General features: G+C 38.8%; 1 protein-coding gene across 4 annotated transcripts in view; it reads left to right on the plus strand.

Moving 5' to 3' along the window:
• The window catches only part of LOC141760896 (dachshund homolog 2-like), a 99,441-nt gene that overhangs the window by 62,895 nt on the left and 12,108 nt on the right, over positions 1-24,438 (plus strand). For 2 of the 4 annotated variants that reach the window (XM_074623996.1, XM_074623997.1), the window contains exons 3-7: positions 9,468-9,578; positions 15,476-15,670; positions 18,832-19,001; positions 19,915-20,041; positions 20,680-20,754. In XM_074623996.1, the coding sequence (XP_074480097.1) occupies positions 9,468-9,578; positions 15,476-15,670; positions 18,832-19,001; positions 19,915-20,041; positions 20,680-20,754 (678 nt within the window). The remainder of the gene's footprint in view (positions 1-9,467; positions 9,579-15,475; positions 15,671-18,831; positions 19,002-19,914; positions 20,042-20,679; positions 20,755-24,438) is intronic. The other 2 variants (XM_074623998.1, XM_074623999.1) reach the window with 1 other exon arrangement.

Here is a 24,438-nt window from a genome sequence, read left to right on the forward strand (position 1 = left end):
ATTTTATGTATGATATTAGGTATTGGTTATTGATTACCAAATGAATTGTAACCTTTTAAGAAATTGTTTGTAAAACATCTATAAATAAACATTACATAGATAGATGGACAAGAAACCAATTATTAACCATTAAGAAAGTATTAACTATATCTAAATAATGTATAATAATAATGTATACGACTACTTACGAGAACTTAACTTAGTGAATAGTTATTTTACTGTTAACAATAAAATGATAATGTTTACTAATTATTAGTAATGCTATAAGACTATACCAATATCGTTTTTTTTTGTTGCACACATTTTAACATTTTATATATGATATTAGGTATTTGTTATTGATTACCAAATTCTATGTTTACTTTTAATTGAAACCGATTATTAACAATTAACAAAGTATTAACTATCTAGCTAAATAATGTTAATAGATGGTTTACAAACCAATTATTAATCTTTAACAGTGTTTCAAATATCTACGTAATGTTTATAGATGCTTTACAAACAATTTCTTTAAGGTTTATTAATATCTTAATTATTAACAAATACTTATGTATATATATTATATAAAATGTTGTGTGCAACAATAAACTGCTAAAATAACAAATTATAGCATTGCTAATATTAGTAAAAATTATAAATGATAATTTCATTGTTTAACATTAAAATAACTGTTAACTAAGTTTAATTAAAAACAAAAAAATAAATAAGAGTATGTAAAAGGTAAATTATGTTCATAATAGTACAATATATAACATAATATATGTAGAGTAATATAATTAAATAATACAAATATAACATATGTGCATCAAACACATGCAATATATAGACACATTTTAAGTAAGTAAATATAAATGTATAGTATAAATTCAGTGTTAATGCCAGAGTATTGCACAGTTTAATTATTTCTCTAATTGTTGTGCAGTCAAGTTTAGTTAGTATGCAACGTAATTCTTGAAGATTACGGTTTAATTGAATGATCTTTGCTCATAAACAGCTAAAAGTGTGAAGTTCTGCCAGAACAAAATCAATGAGGTTATAAACTATAATAGCCTGCAGCACACTTCATTACAATAAAACACTTGTTTTTGTTTTTTTTACCAGCATGCAAGTAATTACTGCTAATAAAAGAGGATTGTTGTTTCTGTGAGGAGTTATTTTGTTTAAAATGTAATGTTCACCAGTTTGGAGATGTGTTGGCTGTTTTGTACTGTACTGTAGTACAAATCACTCACTGAAAGAAACAAAAACAAATTATTCTCAATCCACCATGTTTCGGAGATAAAGGGTTTAACCTTTTTTACCCAAACTATACATAATAACTTTTGAAATTCAGTACACAGCACTGATCTTAACTATCGATTTAAACCTCTAACCATTGAATTAGGCAACACAAAACCACTGACTATTTACCTTTTATATTTATTTTAGTAGGCAACATCTAACCATTGACTTTAAATAGCCAATAGAACCCCAAAGCTATTGTCTTTAAACAGGCAATAGAATCCCTAACAATTGATTTTATAAGGTAATACAGTAGAACCCCCACCACTGACTTTAAACAAGCAATAGAACACATACCCATTGACTTCATTAGTGAGTAGAACTATAATGATTGACTTTTAGAGGGAAATCTCAGCCCCACTGGCTTTAGAACATATACCTATTGACTTTAATATAACTTCTAGCCATGGACTTTAAACATGTCATAGATCTTCAAACTATTGGCTATTTAAAGTCAGTAGTTTGGGGTTCTATTAACAAGTCAATGGCACCCTAACTTCTGATTTTAAACAACTTTAGCTGGGAGCAGAATCCTCAATCATTGACTTTATTCCCTAAGAGAAGCCCTCACCATTGACTTAATTAGACTACAGAACCCTTTACTAATCTTCATTGAGCAATGGAACCAATAGTCTTTTAAAGGGAATAGAACTCCTTAACATTGAATTTAACTGAACTTTATCTCTAACCATTGACTTAAACATTGACTGTTTTTTACATTTCGACATTTAATATTTACTTTATTAGGCAATAGAGTCTAATCATTGAAATTATTCAGAGATTGGAACACCCACCCATTGACTTTATTTGTTGACTTCATGAAGCAATATAACCCCTAACCATTAACTTTAAACGGCAATGTAACTTCAAATGATTGACTTTTTTGGATTGGACTTGATGTTAACAGAAGGACCAATAATTAACATATTTAACTGGGAACTTAATACTCAATCATTGACTTTATTCTGCAATAGAACCCCTAACCATTGACTTAATTAGACAACACAACCCTTTACCAATCAGTATTAGAAAAAGGGACCAATATTCACTGTCTTTTACAGATAATAGAACCCTTTAACATTGAACTTAACTGAACTGAACCTCTAACCATTGACTTAATTAAACAACAGAACCCTTTAACAGTATGTATTAGGCAATGGAACCAATAATCACTGGGGTTAAGGGGAAAAGAACTCCTTAACATTGAATTTAATTGAACTGAACCTTTAACCATTGACTTAAACATTGACTTTTAAGAGGCAGTAGATCTTAAAGTCAAAGACTTGGCAAAAACAATTACTCTAAAGCCAGTGTCTGTGTGTATTAGAGATGACACAAAATGGCCGCTGTAAAATGGTTCCAAATGGGCGTCTTGGACTTTCCAGTGAGAGCTAAAGATGGGCCACCTAAGTGCCAGAGCGCGGAGCTGAAATCTATTTGACTCAGCACAAGAGCAATCGACTGCATTTGTAAATTGGCACTCGGGAGTGCTCGCAGGAAGTAAGAAAGAAAAAAAAAAAAAACAGAAAAAAAAAAAAAAAAGGCCAGAACAGTGTGTTTCTAAATTCAGAACACAAAGAGCAATTTCTCTGTTTTCCTGTTTGTTTTATTCAAAGTGTCACTCTCTCCGTCTCTGAGAGCGCGTTCAGAGCACTTCGTCAGAGATGTAGGTGCAGTGGATTAAATATTTACGACCGCGGCCAAATGGGGTGGGATTCACGCGAGCTCCGGAGGAGGAGGGGGGTTCAGGACTCTTGAAGATCACCCAACAGCCTCCACCAGCGAACTCAAAGCTATTAAAGACCATCCTGTGATGTGGAAGGACACTGTCAGATCTCATTTAGAATATCGCCTGCTGTGCAGTGGATGCTTTTACTGAAAAAGGTCCTTACAGTAGCAGGAGAAGGTCCACTTCTTTTACGATGGGTGGGGCGTTAATGACTTAGTCTAACTTGTACTATGTAGGACAGAGTCCAGGACTTTCCAAAATAAGAGAACAGGATGCTTTGTTTGGTTTCAAAATGAAGAACTCACTTCAAGAGACAAAAGCTGAATTGTTTGTTTTGATATCATGCTGTCTTGTTGTCAAGTGTCAAACATTCCCAAATGATTAAGATCTTATTTTGAAAAGGTCTAAAGTCAAACGTTTCAGCATTCAAAACTTTAACTGCCATCAATATCTTCAGTATATTTTGGATTAATTTTATTTTATTCCTTTATAATTTCCTGACTTTCACAGACGATAAGCAAATAATCATGGCCTTTTTGTTAAATTTTGTCCTTTGCTTGGGAGTTTATAGATTCTACCTATCAATCAAAAAGTCGGTGGGACTCTCTATTTTTGATTTAACCTTTTATTTCAACAGGAAGTCTTATGAGAAATATCATTTGACCTGCACGGCCAAAATTACATTATTTCAAGCCCATTATTTCAAGATAGCAAAAACATAATTTTTGCAGACTTTAGGGACAAAAAAGAAAATATCTTGTCTGTTCATTGTTTCTATCACTGCTTGTATTAATTTTATGGTTCCTTTTCCTTGGTTTATTCACACCAAAGTCATTAGGATTCATCCTCTGGGAAACATTATTGTCTGTACCAAACTTTACCAATCCATTCTGTGGATGTAGAGATATTTCACTGGATAAGTGGCATTTTTGACCTGCTGGTGGCGCTAGAGGAAAAGTCAGAGGTTCACCAAAGTAATTAGGATTCATCCTGCGGGCACCATGGATATCTGTACCAAGTTTCATGGCAGTTCATCCGATAGTTGCTGAGATATTGCAGTCTGAACTAAAGTTGTGGACCAACCGACATTACCATGACGCTAGCATGGCATGGCATAAATATATGAAATGCGTAGAAAAAGAAATAGTAGAAAAAGGTAAAAAGAAAATTACATATATCAGAAAATATAGCACGCAAGAGTACAAATATATGATGAGATGCATATCAATTTTTTTTTTGAAAATTCATATATATTAGAAAAACGGTACTATAGAAAATACATGTTAATACATTACAAAAGAGTTAGATATAGCTGTCTAAATAAAGGAGGTGAAGGAAAAGGGTGGTACCAGGAGGGGTTTTAGTGGCTCGGTTTTACCTACAAAAGAGGTCAAAAAAGTTACAAAAATGGACTCGAGTCTAATTCCTCGTTCAATCTAAACGGCTCCAAAGACTTTGTTAAAAAATCTTTAATAAATCCAACCTTGACTCGTCTTTTCCCTCAGAGTTGTGGCCTTTTTTAATCAGGCAGAGCAAAGTCACCATCACGTGAGCGCTGGTGGGAAAAATCCCTCTTCATTTTTTTTCTGATGAGTTGATTTGTCATGTTACGCTGACGATTCACTTCTCTTCTGTTGTAATCCTGTTCGTCCTCACTTCCTCTTTTTCATTCCCCGTTCTTCCCTGTCTCTCTTGTTTTGTCCTTCGGAAAGCATTAGGATGCACAGGAAGGAAAAAGAGATGGGTAAACAACGTATGGACAACCCACAGGGGACCACTGAAACACACACACACACATACACACCAACACACACGGACTAGCTCTATATGATGCGTGTGTCTTTGAAGCAGTCTGTCAATCAATCACACACTAATTCCCAAGGTTCCGTGGTCGCCATTAGCGGCGGGGGTCGATGCTCGGTAACCGTGGACACAGCGGACAGCCATCGATCTGAGAGAGAGAGAGAGAGAGTGTGTGTGTGTGTGTGTGTGTGTGTGTTTGATAGTCATGATGGAGAACAGTATTGTGGCTCTGCCCTCACTATTGATTGTCTTCTGGTTGCATCGAGGCGAAGCGGGCGTTCGGACTCTGTGTCCGAGCCTGTGTGTGTTTATGGGAGTGTGTGTGTTTGTAATCTATGTTGTGTGTGTGTGTAGCCCCGTTTCCTGTATCTGTGTATGCATCTTTGTGAGTGTGTGCGTCAAGGTGTTCTTCAGTAATCAATGTGTGAATGCAGTCCTGACCTCACAGAGGGACTCCATTTTCCATTTTTAATCCTTCCTCTTCTGTCTCATCTTTTTTTCTGTTACCAACTGTTCATTTTTAAATTTAATTTCCACTTGAACTTTTGCCAGAATAAAATAGAAATAGCTTGAATTTACCAGACTGACATAAATCACTCACTGGTTTTGTTGGGCAGGTTTTTTTTTTGGTCGGTCCACCACTTTGGTCCACACTGAAATATCTCAACATCTACTGGACTCATTGGCGCGAAATTTGGTACCGACATGCGTGGTCCCAAGAGGATGAATCCTCCTGACTTTGGTGATCCCCGGACATTTTTTTCTAGCGCTACAACAAGTTTCACATTTGTGGTTTTAAGAGAAATGTGTCAACGACTATCGAACAAACTGTTTTGTTTGTAAGTAACGTTTGTGACCTGCTTCCGTACTTATGTCACGTTATTTTTGTACGTATTGCACTTTGTTTGCATACCTTTTATTTAAGCCCAACCATGATGTTAAACCTAACTAAGTGGTTTTGTTGCCCTCCTGCTGGTACAGCACCTCCATACAAGTGTGTCAAATTCACGGCTCAGTAAGGCGAATCATGACACTGACACGTTGTCCTCTGGTGGACAGGCGGGTCAATGATATGCTTTGGTACCTGCTAAACATCAGCATGTCATTGTGAACATGTTAGCATGATTTGTTTGTTTGTAATTTAGGCAGTAAAGTCATTTTAAAACAAGAAATCTGTAGGCAAAATAGAAGAGTAGCTCACTTTATGTAAACAAATGTCATAATGTACTTTTCATTTAACATAACTTTCTCTATCCTCGCTTTCCCACTTCCTATATTCCGTCTGGTTTTCCCACATTATTCCTCCTTCTCTCTCTTCTTGTTTATCTATTTGACCTCTTTGCCTTCATCCATCCCACTTCTTCATGTCACTCATTCTTCTTTCTGTTTTTCCATTTCCAGACCTCTCTCCTCTTGCTTCCTCTGTCGCCTTTCCATCTTTATATCCTCTTGTCTCCTCCACCTTTTTTTCTTCCTTTCACATCAATCCTACTTCTTTACTTCCCTTGTTTTCGCCCTCATTTTTTTCAGTCTTACTCAGCCTCCTTTTGTTTTTACTCTTCACCTTTTAATATGTTTTTCATGAGCGTTTTTTACATCCTCTGTTGTATTGGAAAACATATATATATATATATATATCTCTATATATATATATATATATATATATATATATAACATGTAATTGCATGGTTTTTCTTCCCCAAAATATGTAAAACTTTCCTTTCATTATTATTTACATCCGATTGATACTATTTACTATTTTCTCTGACCTTCATGTTATCTCCGTACTTGTGAGCAGCAGCTCCGTATGGTCCTCTTCATTCTTGGCCTCCTTTCCTCCATCATGTTTCTCCGTTTCTTTCCTCCTCTTCGCTCTCAGCAGGACAGCAGACAATACGTCTGGTCACTCTGCCTCGGGCTCTTTGACTGGACCTCTTTCTTCTCTTTCTTTCTATTCTCCCGCTTCCTTTCTTTCTCAGTAGCCTCTCCTCATTACTGGTGTACTTGTGAAAAAGACTGATGTATTAGAAATCACTTGGTGGATTCAGGAAGAGGTCGGTTTGGATTAAAATCCACTGTCAGCTCATATATCGTTATATACGATATGTTAACATTTTCCAACAGACCGCCGTCAGACGAAAAACCGGTGGTTGCTGACATCTTTAATGTAAATATCTAATTTTACTGAAGCATTATAGCCTATAGGTTATTCTTATAAGCTATATAATAAGCCGTAAAGACAGGCTGAACAGCTGTCCAACATTATATACGTTGCTTTTTAGCACCAATTGTTCGGGCAGCAACCACTAAAGACAACTTGATTGTCATTTAGTCACTGCCCTGTTTTGTTAAAGACAAAAAGTGCAACAAGAATGTGCACAATACGGCCCAACTCCAACTGCCAGTTCCTATTTGTGCACACTTCGAATTGAGCTTTACATGTTAATTATTTACCGAATTCAATTCTCGAGGAGGTGGACCGTTAAATTGGCAAAATTAAATGACAAAAAGCACCCCAAAATTTGCCCCAAAAAAACCCACCAGGGATGGACTCAGCCAATCACAGATATATACGTCCAATCACCCGACCTACTTCTTAGTAAACAGCTGCTTATTTGCACATCCAGCAAATATAGAGAAACATTAGCATCTATTTTGAGTCGTGTTTATGACTAATATTCACCCTCTTTTAGCTCTAGTTTTGGTCTCCACCGACTATCGAGGGAAATTATTGATTATAAAGACACCATGAAATGAACATTGTCACTTTCTGGTGACCTCATCCTGAACCAAGGGACAATAATCAATTATTAATGTTTTAAAAACATCAATGTAAACGTGCAGATTTTAGCTCAACAGCTAATTTGCACCCAATCACGCTATTCTCATACACCGTTTGTAGCTATACAATACCTACGAAAAGTAATGCACTGTACTTCGTATATATATCACACAAATCAATTTGTAGGTAATCCACTTTATTTTGAGCCAGGAATTATAAAGACTGACAAACACTGCGTAGGGAAGAGGTCGGGGTCGGTGTTTGTACCCCGTGTGAAACCAGAAGTAAAAATGTATTTCTTTTTAAATTCCATACTTAAGTTAAACCATTTCTGTATTTATTTTAACCCAAATCACGATCTTTTCCTCAACCTAACTAAGTAGTTTTGTTGCCTAAACCTAACTAAGTAGTTTCCTGTGAGGACAGAAGTTTATTTTGAAAAGATTGTATGCGTGTAACGAGCTAAAATTAACACGTGTTGCTGGACGATTTGCATGGACAACTTTTCTTATATGATAACATATTGAATGAAGAAACGTTGTATGAAGAAACGTTGACCCAACGCAACTACAACGTGAAATCATTCCTCACCAAACTGACATGAAATCAGATTACAGTTACTTTGTTTTAAAATTCTTTTTTTCTTTCCTTTGTTGGAAAATGGATTTTAAATGTGCACAAAAAATACTTTTGTGATGTTTAGGAATTAGATTAGAAACTCATAGAGATAACAGACAAATGGGTAACGTTTTTAACGTTTTACCTCTGTAGGTATTTGTGGAACTCCAGTTTAGTTTCACCTGCACACAACACACTCTTTCTGTCTTCCACACCTCCTCCCTCATCCATCCCTCCGTCCATCCATCCCTCCATCCATCCATCCCTTCATTCTGCTTTAAATTAAATTTCAAACAGTGCGACAACTCCTCCCTCCTCCCTCTATCTTGTTTTCTTTATAGCTCGCAGACAACTGTACTGTGTGTGTAATGGACATTCCTCCGAGGCCGTCAACCGTGACCGGGGCAAAACCAACTGACCTACACACACACACACACACACACACACACACACACACACACACGCACACACATGGACACACACACATATGGACACAAGTATGCACAGATAAGCATGCATTCCCTCACACACACACATTTATACATGAAAGAAAACTGTACGTACACACTCAGCACGACGCGAAAGGCTCACGTCCACACTTGGAAACATAATAGTGAGTTCACACACACACACACACACACACACACACACACACACACACACACACACACACACACACACACACACACACACAGAGGGTCATCGCTCTCACTCTGCTGGTTGTTGTGTATAGAAGTCAGTTCCAGGTCAGTGCACAGAGCCAGGGATCTTAGTCCATACAAAAGAGTGTGTGTGTGTGTGTGTGTAGCGGTGGGGGTGTGTTCTCTATGTGTGTGTGTGTGTGTGTGTGTTTTGTTTTTGTGCATGTGTGTGTGTATCAGTGAATATACATCAGCCCCGAGGCGTCTGAAACAGCACTCACACCCCCGAAACACTTCAACAAAACGCTCAAACTGAAAAGAGAATTTTTTGACAGCGACAAGCCGGGGCTGCGAGCGAGCGTCGGTACGTTTGTATGTGTGTCACAGCTCGCCGCAAAGCATCATGGGTAGAGAGGCAGCACCTGCAAGGTTCCAACGAGGAGTCAGCTGATTGGTCATTTGAGAGATTGATGGATTATAGGGCAGCTGATGGGACGTCTTACCTCTGTGAGAGAGTGTGTGTGTGCTGCTGCTACAGATGTTTGTCATACTGATGATGAGGATGATGACGGTAACTGTAGTGTGTGTGTGTGTGTGTGTGTGTGTGTCACAGGCCTGACAGCGGCAGCCATGGCCGAGCTCCAGAAGCTGCAGAAGATGAAGATGATGATGAGTCTCCAGAACGGCAACGAGTCGGACAACGACGACTTACACTCCAACACAGGTAACACACACACACACACACACACACACACAGACACACACCTGTAGACGGTGGAAAGTACATTTACTCAAGTACTCAATTACAACTTTAAAGTACTTTACCTGAGTATTTCCATTTTTATGCTGCGTTATACTATACTTCAGAGAGAAATATCGTACTTTTCACTTTACTACATTTATTTAAGAGCTTTAATAGCTTTTAAACGTGAGTTTTAACAACCAAAACACGTCATGGGTTTATAAAATATGATCCATTGTTACACATTAAACTACTAAAAGTATATGAAGTAGTTAAAATGTGCTCCACTGTGACCAATGACAACATTAAAGTACTGCATCACTGTCTTATATTGTCTTACTGGAAGTAAAAAATGTATTTCTACTTACAGTATATCAGTGAAAATAACACCGGACAGCTGCTACACCGCTGCATGCGAGGCACAAATCTTGTGGGTTAACGGTTAATAATGGGTTAACGAGGGTCGGTTATCGGTTAAGAGAGGTCAATAATGCACAAAGAGAAAATACAACCTAAATAGGGAACAGTATATAATCAACATTTAGCATTAAACTCTTTTAAGCTCCTCTTCCACCTTCTTCTTTATCTATTCTTCTTTTCTGTCCGTTCTCACACCTCCACCTTTCTCTTCTTCTCCTGGGGATCAATTATCTCTTTTTAATGTCGTCTTCTCTTACCTCCCCTCACGATTTTACATCACAAAAACTATATAAAAACACACACACACATGGATGGCTGCGGGGAGGAAGAATAAGGCACGAAATGGAAACCAAAGACGGAAGAGAAAGTATTATTTAGTATTGAAACGCGACCGGATCTCATGTCGCACAGATCGTCTCTTCGCTGGGATCAGTTTCAACATTTTACACCGACTGCAAACATATATGGACACATGACGGAGAGCTCCAGTACATGAGTGTGTGTGTGTGTGTGTGTGTGTGTGTGTGTTATGTAAGTGCTGGCCGGTCGGGTTTCAATACTATTCAGTGTCTTCTTCTGTCATTTGCTCCCTTTTTTTTGCTTCCTCGCTTCAGATTTCTTTCTTCAACTCTCATTTCTTATTAGTTCTTAATACGTTTTATACTGTAACATGTTTTTAACGGTACATTCATGTTAATACAGTTTAAGAGCAAGTAAAGGGAAATGCACAAGGCCGTGAAAATTAAACTTAAATGGTGTTTTTTTCTTTCTGTTTTGCTCAAAAATCAAAGGTGAGTCAGTGTCTCTGCTCACATTGTGATAACATTTACATTATTATGTATGTTAAAATATATCTTAACACATCAAATTCTTATTTGAACTTCAGATTAAATGGAGAGAACTAAACTCATTACATGAAATAACTCGAAATACAATATGAACGACTTTCATCAACGTATTTTTTATGCGTTTTTATTTCTGCTTCAGTCTTTTCAAAATAAAACTACTTAGTTAAGTTTAGGAAAAGGTCGACTTGGTTTGGTTTAGGCAACAAAATACTTAGTTAGGTTTAGGAAAAGGTCGACTTGGTTTGGTTTAGGCAACAAAAATCCTTAGTTAGGTTTAGGAATAGATCGATTTGGTTTGGTTTAGGCAACAAAAGTACTTAGTTAGGTTTAGGAAAAGGTCGACTTGGTTTGGTTTAGGCAACAAAAATCCTTAGTTAGGTTTAGGAATAGATCGACTTGGTTTGGTTTAGGCAACAAAAGTACTTAGTTAGGTTTAGGAAAAGGTCGCGGTTTGGGTTAAAATAACGCCGTAACTTCAGTACGGAAGATACGTGACAAAAACATATTTGTTTTTCGTGCTGACCATCACAAAAAAAATGTACACGACTCAATACATTAAATTTCGTGACTATTTCACGTCGTTTATTCGTCATGCACCCGGTGTGTATAGGCCTTTAATGCTGCATATGAGAGAATTACAACCATGTATTGTAGCTGTATATGGCAGCAGATATGTGCCAAAACAACTGTAATAATAATAATAATAAAGAGAACATAAGTGTGGATGCTTGGAGCGATTATCCCCGATGGAAACGGCTGTCTGATTATAATGTTCAGTGTAAATGTATGTGTCAGGAAAACGTACTAAAGTACTTAGTGACATATATAAAAACAAAGACTTAACACACACACACACACACACACACACACACACACACACTCTTTCCGGGCCACTCCGTCTCTGCTGTGTTTGCTTCTCTGAATTATTAAAAAGACAGAAAACAAAAAGCAAAGAGAAAAGAAAAGAGAGAGAGAGAGAGAGCAATCATTCCTTCTGTTTCCATCTCTTCCTTTTCTTCAGCTGACCTGGCAAATGGGCCTGATAGAGTTACTCTTTTTATTCTCTTTCGCCCTGTCGTTTTTTATTTATTCCCTCCTGCTCCTCTTCCTCCTTCCTTCTTCTTTTATTTCATTCACAGTGTTTTCTTGTTTTGTTTTGCGAGTGCGTTGGAAAGCCTCCCTTTCATTGTCCGACCTTATTTTCTTTGTAAGAGACACTCACACCGGCCTGGGAAACTCCGGCGGACAATAGAGGAGAGGAACGAGTGTACGAATGAAAAAGAAAATAAAGCGAGGGGGGTGGGGGGGAAATGGACTCATAATGAGAGAAAGGGATATTTAGGGCGAGCGGAAAAAGAAAAAGAAAAGCTGTTTCGGTGTTTGATGGGTGAAAGTCGATCGCTCGCAGTGGCCGTCATATCTGTTTTGTTTCTTTATAGAAATGAGAAAAACGCAGAGGGATGAAAGAGAGGAGTGATGGAGAAAGAGAAGGACAGATTTATGTGTCAATGGAAACCATATCTTTGTTTTTTGTCAGCGAGAGAGGAAGAAAGAAAGAAGCAGAATAAATAGGTTGAGACAAAGGAGAGAGAGAAAGGATGGAAAAGAAGAGATGGAAGCAGAATTCAGATCATTTACTTCAGTAAAAGTACTAATACCACACTATAAAAAATACTTATTATTACTCATGCATTGGTAGTTAATTATCGTTATTTTACTGTTAACAACCACCAAAATTGAACGCATCATAATGTAACTCGATGGAAACTTCGTACTTTAGCTGTTTGCTCCGATATTTAGCCAAGCAGGACTGTGCTGCCCACCGGCTGCTAACAGCATGACTCGGTCACGGGGTCCCAGCGTCACGCCGTTGTCACGGCTTGCGCTCCAGCCTCGGTCTGGGTCTCACTCACATGAACGGAGAAAGGGAAATAACTCTGGATTCAGCTATTAGTTCATTTTACAACTTTAAACACTTAATTTTTAAATGAGGGCTATTAGAGTGTTCGTGTTTTTGGGCCCAACGGCATCACGTGACGGACACGGATGTTGCAGTACCGCCGTTTGGCCACTATGAAAGTTGGGATTGACGATTGGCGCTCTTCCTGAGGGGCTTGGCTTCGTCCTCCTCACAGCGATTACCTCATTAACGTTATGGTTCCCTTAAAGCATTTTTTTTTTAACTATAAGTGGGTTTAAATCTGAAATATTACCAAATAGGCGCTTCTGCTTAGCGCTTTGACACCAAATCCTGCGCCATCGTCTTGTCTGTTTCTGTGAGCTGAGACTCCGTACGGAGCAGACACTTTCAGTTTGTAGCGTCCGTCTTCTGACTATGTATTAATAACACGGCGCTGATACGCCAAAATGAACTGAATGGGTTTTATTTCTGTAAAAAAAAAAAAGAAGCAAAACGACGGCGGGGCGGTAGGCAGGTAATGTAATCGGTGTACACCGGCAACACCGACTAACGCGGCAAGCCAAGTCAGAATTTAGTCGGCAAAGGTTTCCATATCCAATCAACTCTCTTTCGATAAAGGCAAAAACGGAGGAAGATTTATCGAATTCTATGACGCTATACTTCAAAATACGCATAAGATTTATGAATGGAAACAGCTACTGTAGCATTATCAGGCAAATTTTTTAACGTCCCCGGGATGACGGGACGCCGTTAGACTCCAGCCCTGATAGTACCTGCACTACTGTAGAAAAACGGGTACCGTCATGTTTACAGAATTTTGACATCGGGTTGGTATCGGTTCTCGTGACATCCCAAGACAGGAACACACCTTTAGTCATTAAAAGACAAAAGAGAGAGACAGAGAGAGAGAGAGAGAGAGAGAGAGAGAGAGGGGAAGATAAAGAGATGGAAGAAAATTCGAAATAATCCAAAAACAAGTGAAAGCGAGTGACGAAGGAGAGAGAGAAAAAGAGAGGCAGAGAAGGAGAGGACAAGGCCAAGGAAAAAATGAGAGTATGAGAGAGAGAGAGAGAGAGAGAGAGAAAGAGAGAGAACATCTGCCCATCTGTTTATACTTCTTTTCTTCCCTGGTGTAAATGGCAGAGGGGATGAGGCCCAGCTGTCATCCACACACACACACACACACTAAAACACACACACACACACGCACACACAGCGCAGGGAGTTCAGTAGGCAATAATAGAGAGAGACGGTTGCTAATTCAAACTAATGGAGGGAGATGAAGATGGATGAGAGAGGGAGCAGGGGAGCAGAGAGAGGTGTGGAGGGCGAGAGAGGCAGCGTTACACAGAGAGAGAGAGAGAGAGAGGAGAGGTGGAGTACAGGAATGAAGGTGTGAAGAGAGACGGTGATCGTTTTGACTCTTTTGAAACTTTATCCTGAAACCGGTTTAATAATATTTGTTTATAATGATCATTAGGTCGTATTAAAGGGGCTCTATGGAAGAATCGGCACGCTTACATCGGTCAAAACAGTGAGGCGACACACACGAGACTGATTGACACTCAACGATTTCACCGTTTTGAGTACAACATCCGGCTACACATTTTGCCGTACTTCACAGTGTGAACGCACTTATGCACTCGAAATAGTAAGTGTAAGTACAGAAGTACTCGGATTGGAACACACTGTATATATTTCACATGCTTGGCAGTAATGTTAGCTTACCTGTCCGTGGGTCCGTTTTGATCCCCAAAACCAGGCGAAGGTCCCTCCATGAATCGAAGACCCGGCCAATGTTGATCCTAGTTATCAATGATTTTAAGTCATTAACGAATGCAAGCTAAACTCTTGTGCAACAGGAATTTTGTTTTGACCAGGAAATATTTAATTTTTCATCCAAAAAATGGTGAAAAATGTCGTCTTAAATCAGGAAACTCAACATTAGGTTACAATAAATAAGATATCAAAAATAAATAAAATGCTCTTGTGTTGCAGCTCAGAAATGCAAAAAGCCAAATAGGCATTTTGTGTCTAATATACTGTATTTAAGTAACAAAATAATTTATTAGGAGTTTTTTCAAATATCTGCAAATGTTTTCCTCTAGTAGACTTTCACCCAGATATTATTATTTTATTAAATCAGAATTCCCCCCCAAAATTAAGTGAACACTTGAAAATGTATGTTGTAAAAAATATAATATATGTATTAATAAAATAATAATAATAATAAAAATAACTTTCGACTAACTAACTTTCATCCTCATCGATCACTGAAACTCAACATTAATCCATACTGATTGTTTCTAAACAACACAATCCTATAATATATATTAAGTTATGAAGTTATTATAGTGTACAACAAGATAAACAATATTTTTTTGTTGGATCTCCTAGTTTTGTTTCCTACGCAATTTAAAACTTTATCATTCACTTAAGTACATGATGACCTCGGCTTAATCCCAGCAGTTTTTCTGCCTTTAATGGCTCAATGTTGTGAATCTGTAACCTTTATGATTATAAAAGTGCTGTACGAGAACGGAAAGCTAGTTTTTGAACAGCGAGACACCTTGAAGTGCACGAAGCAACATGAAATGTATATTATAACACGGAAAAGTCACAGTTTTTTAGTGTTTGTTGCTCCAGTTGTTGATCAGTTTGGAGCCTGAATGTCTAAATGTCCTTCCCAGGAGGGAGTGAGTGTTCTTGGGATAAGGAGCGTCTGACCAGCCCGCCTGCTGGAGTCCACGGTGGAGGACCAGGAGGTGGAGGAGGACAAGTAGGACCAGGAGGTGGTGCAGCTGGAGGAGGATGTGGGAGGGGGCCGAACATCGGAGCTCTCAATCAACAACAACTCCAGCAGCAACAACAGCTACTGGCCAACAGTGAGTACACACGTATACTGATGTATATATCCAGACGGACAACACCATATCAGCCCGATTACAGCCCGACACGGCCGTCGTACGGTGCCGACTCGGATCGGGAACGATGAATGAGTGTCGTGTGCGACAAACGATCGTTTTATCTCGTGTAGTAGATGACAACCGACGCCGCGTCTGGGACGCCTCAAGACGTCCCGACAGAAAGTCGGCAACCCCCCAATGCGTGGAAGGAAGGCCATAGTTTGGACAAAGTTGATCCTATATTCATGAAATTTGGTGGGAACATCCCGCTCATTATTTCAGACATATTCCTCATCGGGTTTCATTCGCTCCGCCCACCCGGAAGTCGGCCATTTTGAATTTTGTGCGTTTTTCATGTATTTTATGCATACTTCTACACACTCCTCCTCCTAGAGAGGTTATCGGATTTGCGTCAAATTCGAGTGGTATAACCCTCAAACTAATGTGACGCTAAATTGAGAAGGAATTTTTTGATCGCTCGAACGGGGATGTCATAGGTCACGTGAGAATACGCCCCATTTTATCACTTTACAGGTGTGGAACTTTGCGATACTCCTCCTAGAGGATTTTAAGAGATCCATCTCAAAGACGGGCAGCAGAATCTCAACACCTTCACGATGCAAAATTGCGAAGCTTTTGTGTTTTCGCGAAACGGCGTTGTTGTGGTGGCAAATTCCGATGTTTCGATATGACACAGGAGGCTGTTTTAACTTGACTTTACATAGTCCGATCTGCCCCAAATGTCACAAGCTGGATAAGAGTCCAGGCCTGAAGACATATACGTGCCATTATGAGTGATAGTCATAGCACCACCTACAGGAAACAGGAAGTTGTTGTAAATTGACTTGACCCTTTACATGGTTGGGCCCGGGGTGTGGGGGCTTGAGCCCCGGTAAGTCCGTATATATTAAGGTGCCGGGAGAGTGTGTGTTGTCAGAACGGGGGACCGACGTGTCGTCTGTCATGTGTCGCAGCCAAGTCACGACAAGAATTTATGACTCTCAATCGTCTAATATGACATAGTGACCATCGTAACCATCAAAAATACCGTGTAGTCAGATCCTGGCACAAAACTACATGGGAGAAGGACACACACACACACACACACACACACAAACACACACACACACACACACACACACGTTCAGAGAGTGTGTGTGTGTGTTTAAAGCGGTGGCAATATTTGTTAATGTACGCCATTTAATCTGTTCCCATCTCCTGTATTAACACTCCGCCTGGATTAATCAGCACACACTCTACTAAATGACTCAATTCATCAACACCACACATACACACACGCACACACACACATACACACACGCACACGCACACACACACGCACACGCACACACACACACATATATTGACAGAAGCGCAAAAACAAACAAACACACTCATGCTCGCTCTTTTTCTTATTGCAGAAGTAATGTGTTTGCGCACACACACACACACACACACACACACACACACACAGGCTGGGCAGCGGGAGGCGACAAACACTCACATTGATTATTCTATCACTTCAGTCGTCACGACAACAGCAATCAGTGTTATTGTTTCATTGGAATGAAAGCAGCCGCTGCCATCTTTTTTTTTCTTTTTTTTCCCTGTGTTCCCGACAGCTGAGGCGACTTCTCTCAAGAGTGTTCATCTTGAGGGAGTTTGCCTTTGAAAAACGGGGGGGGCTCATTTGAGGTTAAAGGGTCTGAGGTCAGAGGTCAAATGTCAAGGTTGTGCTTTTAGGAGGTTCAGGGTTAAAGGATGAATTAAAGTTAATGGAACGGCTCCCCAAATGCAGCGTTGTTGGTGTGAAAGAGAGAGTAGGAAGGGAGGGAATGAAAGAGAAACAGATAAAGAAACACATTAGAGCTGTTAAAGTTAACGCGTTATCGCAAATTTGTTTTAACGCCACTAATTTCTTTAACGCTTTAACGCAACAGTTTTAAAGTTAGAGTGAAGATACTGGTATCATATGAATCTAAGGAATCCATCGGTACTAATCATGTCATACTAGCTTGTCGTGAAGGAGGTTAAATAACGCTCCAAACATACACTAAATTTTGGTGAGGGTAAACTGTCAAAGGGGTCCCTTGACCTCTGACCTCCAGACATGTGAATGTAAATGGGTTCTATGGGTATCCACGAGTCTCCCCTTTACAGACATGCCCACTTTATGATAATCACATGCAGTTTGGGGCAAGTCATAGTCAAGTCAGCACACTGACACACTGACAGCTGTTGTTGCCTGTTGGGCTGCAGTTTGCCAGATTGGAGCATATTGTTTTATGCTAAATGCAGTACCTGTGAGGGTTTCTGGACAATATCTGTCATTGTTTTGTGTTGTTAATTGATTTACAATAATAAATATATACATACATTTGCACAAAGCAGCATATTTGTATTAAATAATTGACAAATCTCCCTTTAAGGTTCATTTTGAACAGATCAAAAATGTGATTTTAATTGCAATTAACTATTTTAATCGATTGACAGCCCTAATAAAGATTTAACAAAAATGCACAACTAGAAAATAGAGCGGTTCAGAGATGGAAAGATAGAAACTATGAGAGAAATGAGTGAAAAGAGGTGAGGAAAGAATGAAAAATTAAGAAAAAAAGAGGATAAAATAAAATATATTGAAATAAAAAGACAGACAGGAAAGAAAAGAGACGAAAGAACAAAAAAAACGACCTCCTGTTTCTTTCGCCTCCTCACCCTTTAACCCTTTGACCTCCACATTTTCTCCTCTTCCTTTCTTTCTCTCCCTCCTCCTCTGCTTTGTCAACTTTTATTAGCGAGACATTTGACACTGAGGTGACACCTCTCCCTCTCGCTTTCCTCAAGGTTAAGTTCAACACAAGTTCACAGACACCATCCAGCCTCTCTCTCTCTCTCTCTCTCTCTCTCTGTTACTCTCACAAAGGATTCATTTCACAGTTTACTGAAAAATGCAAAATGTATAAAATGATTAAACACATTAAAACACACAGAAAAGATCCAAATACTAGAGCCAGTAAAAGCCCAACAATTGTCTATTATATGATATAAACCTCACTGCAAAATAAACTGTACATTGCAGATTAAGATAATGAGTTAATGGATGTGATCTGAGATGATAATGTGATGTCTCTCTCCATCAGGGTTGGACCTGCCCTTCATGATGATGCCCCACCCTCTGCTGCCCATGGGCCTGCCGCCTGCGTCTGTTGCCATGGCGATGTCACAGATGAACCACCTCAACACCATCGCCAACATGGCCGCCGCAGCCCAGCAGATACACACTCACGTACACCGGGCGCCCGTCATCAAGGTAAAAAACACGTACACATTTACACTCTCAAAAAAAAAAGGTTTTAAATGACAACCATAGAGGACCCCAGGAGGTTCCCTGAGGAACTCCTCGATAAAGAACATTTACTTTATTGACGTTGCAAAACAACAGTAATGTGCAAAAGATTAATATACAGAATATAGAAAGAACAGTTAAGGGTAGATATGACATAACACAATATAAATAATTTTACTTTAAGTACTTTAAGTACATTCTTCGGATAGTACTTTTACTTAAGTAAGGTTTGGAATTCGGGACTTTTACTTGTAGTGGACTTTTTCACAGTTGAATGAGTGAAGATTAAGACTTATTTGCTTTTTACTTTTAGTCTATACGTTTTGGTATTTTACATTATTATTATTGTTATTATTAATATTCTTTTTACAGGTTCTAGCAAAGCCAAATGACTCAGATCTAGCTGGCGAGACCAGAATCAGAGAGACATAAATAATGTGCCTTAACATTCATAATAAACATAGTAAGAGAAAAGAACAAACAAGAACTGCAAAAGTCAATGATCATAAATATAAAATAGAAATACAAATAATAGAGTACTATATATGTTTTAAAATAAAAAGAACTGTAGTGTTAAAATGATCAAGAACATGTGCAAAAGTAGAAATAAAAGTAGTCGCCTGAAGACAAAGAGGATATTTTCATCCCTCAGGATAAATATGAATTCCATTACATGTATCTTTTTTTATTGTATGTATTATTTATTACTTTATTGTATGCTATATCTCCAACATGGCAGTGCCCTCTCTTTAATCCGTGCCAGTCACTGGTAACCCCATAGTAACAATATTAAAATGATTCAGATCTTACATCAGTAATGTTATTTACACCTCACTCACTCACTCATTCATCTCTCTCTCTCTCTCTCTTTCTCCAGGAGAGAGTGTGTGACAGTCCCTCTCTCTCTCCATCTGTTGATGAGACCAACACTCCTCTGCAGTCGCAGCCCAGCAGCTCGGCCTCCAGCTCGCCCGAAAGACTCGGTACATTCACACCAAACTCCAGTACGCACCAGTATGACAAACACACGCCGTAGATCAGAGCTGCAACGATCCATCCATTAGTCAGTCAAAAGAAACTTAAGAAACTCAACAGTGTTTTCATTAAATGTACTTCTTAAATATATATATATATATTCTGTTTTCGTTAGTCTTCTATAATAGTAAACTGAATATCTTTAACTTTTGGACAAAACACTTTGGAAAATCTTAATTTTTCTGCATATGCCTATAAGATAGATCTTTATTAATCCCGAAGGAAATTCTTGCGCCAGAGATTGTTCAAAATTACAAAAAGTCAAGTGTATAAATCAAAAAGTACTATTTCTAGCACCAATGCTTAATGGAATTACAATGAAGTAGAATACATTTAGTAAAATGAGTAAATAAGATAAGTAAAATAAAATAAGTATATCTATCTATCTATATCTAGAATCAATTAAACACATAAATACTTGCTTCCATACATATAGTACATACATGCATATACTTTACTGTATGTAAAAACACACATTTAAAGGTGCACATACAAATACTTCACACACATGCATCTGCAGATGTGTATACACACACATGCATGCAAACATAGTGTGTTCATGCACCAACACACGTGCACGAACTCACCGTGTGTATTCTTTCAACAGGATTGGTGTCAGCTGATGCAGATGTTGCGATGACCAACCCTGCTGCACCCATCAAGAAAATAACAAAGGACAAAGGTTGGACCACACACACACACACACACACACCGTCACACACACACACAAAAATGTATTCTCTTAAATGAACAACAGAAGACACACATACTCTTATATAAGTGCAGATATTCCATTACCCTCCTTAATCTAAACCCTCACCCATTTCGTTTTGACAACTGACAAATTGTCCTCACTTAGAGGGCTTTCCTCATCTACTGTATTTACACACACACACACACACACACACACACACATAGAGACACAGTGACAAAAACACACACTCGCAGAGACACACACAAATAGAGAAACAGAAGCGTCAGGATGTTCAGCCCCTCCTATTGATCACCTGTCTCTGAGCCATCAATCAGAGGAGTGAACGAGGGAGGCACAGATAGATAGATAGATAGATGGATGGATGGAGGGAGGGAGGGAGGGAGGGGGTGAGGCTAAGTGAAGGAGGCAAGGCTAAAAGGGGTCAAGGGGTCACACACTAAAAGCATGTGGGGGCCTCTCCTCCCTCCATCACACTCTCAGTAGTTTCCATTCTTATAACACATTCTGTTTCAGCTAATTCTTCACCTCTTCCCTTCATTTCCTCTCTCCGTCCGTCCTCTCCGGAGCTGCACTGCAGACATCAGCAGGAGCAGCAGCAGCAGAGGGGACGCTTCCCTTTTAAAATCAATAACACAGATCTGTTGCTGCCGCTCTTAAAGAAGGGAGCGAAGACCTGAAAGAATAAAAGGAGAGAAACTCAGCTTCTCTGGGCCGGACGTGAGAGTCAAAGTGTTGAGATGTCGCTGACATAGACTGGATATAAGTAGACGTGGTATCTGTGATGTCACACATTGTGAAGCCTCCAGTTCGGCATTTTTTTTTTGCCCTCACCATCTTGGTATTTGGCCGTCGCCATCTTGGTTTTTGGTCTCCACCATCTTGGTTTTTGGCCGTCGCCATCTTGGTTTTTGGTCTCCACCATCTTGGTTTTTGGTCTCCACCATCTTGGTTTTTGGTCTCCACCATCTTGGTTTTTGGCCGTCACCATCTTTGTTTTTGGCCGTCACCATCTTTGTTTTTGGCCGTCGCCATCTTGGTTTTTGGCCGTCACCATCTTGGTTTTTGGCCGTCGCCATCTTGGTTTTTGGTCTCCACCATCTTGGTTTTTGGCCGTCACCATCTTGGTTTTTGGCCGTCGCCATCTTGGTTTTTGGTCTCCACCATCTTGGTTTTTGGCTGTCACCATCTTGGTGTTTGGCCGTCGCCATCTTGGTTTTTGGTCTCCACCATCTTGGTTTTTGGCTGTCGCCATCTTGGTGTTTGGCCGTCGCCATCTTAGTTTTTGGCCGTCGCCATCTTTGTATTTGGCCGTCGCCATCTTGGTGTTTGGCCGTCGCCATCTTTGTTTTCTGGAACCAGAAGTGACATGAGATGGTGGAGCTAAGTACAACCGAACTGACATAGACTGTGTATAAGAAGTGGACGTAGTCACCGTGACGTCACCCATTGGTTTGTGGATTGCCGTTTTGAAGCCTTGAGTTCGGCATTTTGGCCGTCGCCATCTTGTTTTTTTTGCCACTAGAAGTGACGCTAGCGGGTGGAGCTGACCGAACGCTGAATAAGACATTTGGCGACCAAAATGTTACAATTCACCTTGATTAACTGAAAACACACTGTGAAAGAGGTTAAACTCCCAATGAAACATTATTCTGACACCAAAACCAGAGTTCATTCTTCCTGTTTTCACTATTTACTCCTCCCTCCTCTCATTTTTGTAATCCTTTCCTCTCCCTCTTTTCATCCTTTTCTTTTTTAATCCTTTTAAACGCTCCCTCTTTCCTCTCCGTATTCTTCCCCTCCTCTCTACTCCTCCATTTTTTATTTCATCCCAGTTTTCCCTCGTCATATTCTCTCCTCTCCACCACGTCATCTTCTACCGGTTTGTCCTTTACTGTACTCACCCTTCATCCCCCGTTTATCCCCTCCGCTCTCAGGAAAGGAACAGAAGGAACTCACGGGGGAAAGATAAAAGAATAGAGAGAAGCCCTTTGAGGCAAATTTGTGATTTTGGGACTATAAATATAAATCAGAATCCGCTTTATTGGAGTATTTAAACACATAGAAGGAATTTTACTCCAGTTATTTTTTGCTCTTACAGAAATACACATACAAAAGTAAAACTTAAACATTTGACTACTATGTACAGATATAAATATATGTTAAAAGTACAGTGGATGTTTGGTGTCACAGGGTTACGGCTGTATTGACTTGATTTAAAGAGAAAATATCGGAATTATTTAGGGAGAAATGAAGTAAAGGAAGTAATTAACAAGAAAGACGGGAAGAGAATAAGAAGAAGGTTGTAAAGATGAAGACGAGGGAAAAACAAGAGTGGAAGTGGAGAAAAGGTGATGAAGAAAGATACGAGAGGGAGGAAAGGTGGAGTAAAGGGATGTATGGATGAAGTGGCAGATAGGGGAAAGAGATGGTGTGTGCGTGTGCGTGTGTGTGTGTGTTAGAGTGCATCTTAATCAGCGTTAATTTCACAGCAGAGTTAACCCAGTTGTCAGTGTGTTAGGCATTAAGGGCTGATCAGACACTGTGACGCACTCGCAATGAACACACACACACACACACACACAAATCAAGGATGTCTTTAATCCTTGCCAATTAGTACCACACATGATTGTCTGAATACTAACGACCTCTCTATGTGTGTGTGTGTGTGTGTGTGTAATTGATTTCTCTGATGCTGCTTCGTTGCCTTTTATACCTTAGTAAACATCAACATTTCATAAACTTCACTCGAAGCTCGTCACGACGTATCGCTGATGGAAAACATCTCAGAAACATTTTGTCATAATTTATTGACTATTAAAGGAATAGTTCGACATTTTGGGAAAATACACGTGTTTACTTCCTTAGAGTTAGATGAGAAGATTGATACTTGTGTGTGCTTTAAATGTAAAGCTACATTCAGCGTAGCTTAGCATAAAGACTGGTGGAAACAGTTAATTAAGCAGATGTTATGTTGAGCTTCGCTAACCTTTAATGCACTTCAGTACCGAAATAGAAGCTAAATAAAAACATAAAAAATATGCAGGTTTTGGAGCTCATGGACGGCTTAAAAGTCCTTCTTTATTTGTTTTTGAAGTAGTAATAATAATACTTTTATTTTTAAATTTGTAGAGCACTTTTCAGTCATAAAAAGTCATCGTATAGTATGTTATAAAAAATTTCATAAAAAATTAAATGTGTAGTATGTCGTAAAAAAAAGTCCAAAAATGTCATACAAAGTCATAGTATAGTATGTCGTAAAAAAGTAACAAAAAAAATTCATATTGTTGTATGTCGTAAAAAATGTCATAGTATAGAAGGCAACAAAAATGTCATTTAAAGTCATAAAATCTCTTGTTATAGTTTGTCACAAAAAGTAAAAAAAAAAAAATGTCAGTATAGTAAGCCATACAAAATATCATATAAAATGTGATAATTCATGTTATAGTATACTATTTCATAAAAATATAATAAAAAAATATATATAAAAAGTTATAAAAACATGGTATCATAGTATAGTAGGTCACAACATTTTTTTATATAAAAATTCATAATTAATGTCATATGTCATAAAAAAGTAAAAAGAAGTTATAGTATAATATGTCACAAAAATGTCATAAATGTCATAGTATAGTATGTCCTAAAAATGTACAA

Source organism: Sebastes fasciatus, chromosome 22 (genome assembly GCF_043250625.1).
Source record: "Sebastes fasciatus isolate fSebFas1 chromosome 22, fSebFas1.pri, whole genome shotgun sequence".
Taxonomy (NCBI): domain Eukaryota; kingdom Metazoa; phylum Chordata; class Actinopteri; order Perciformes; family Sebastidae; genus Sebastes; species Sebastes fasciatus.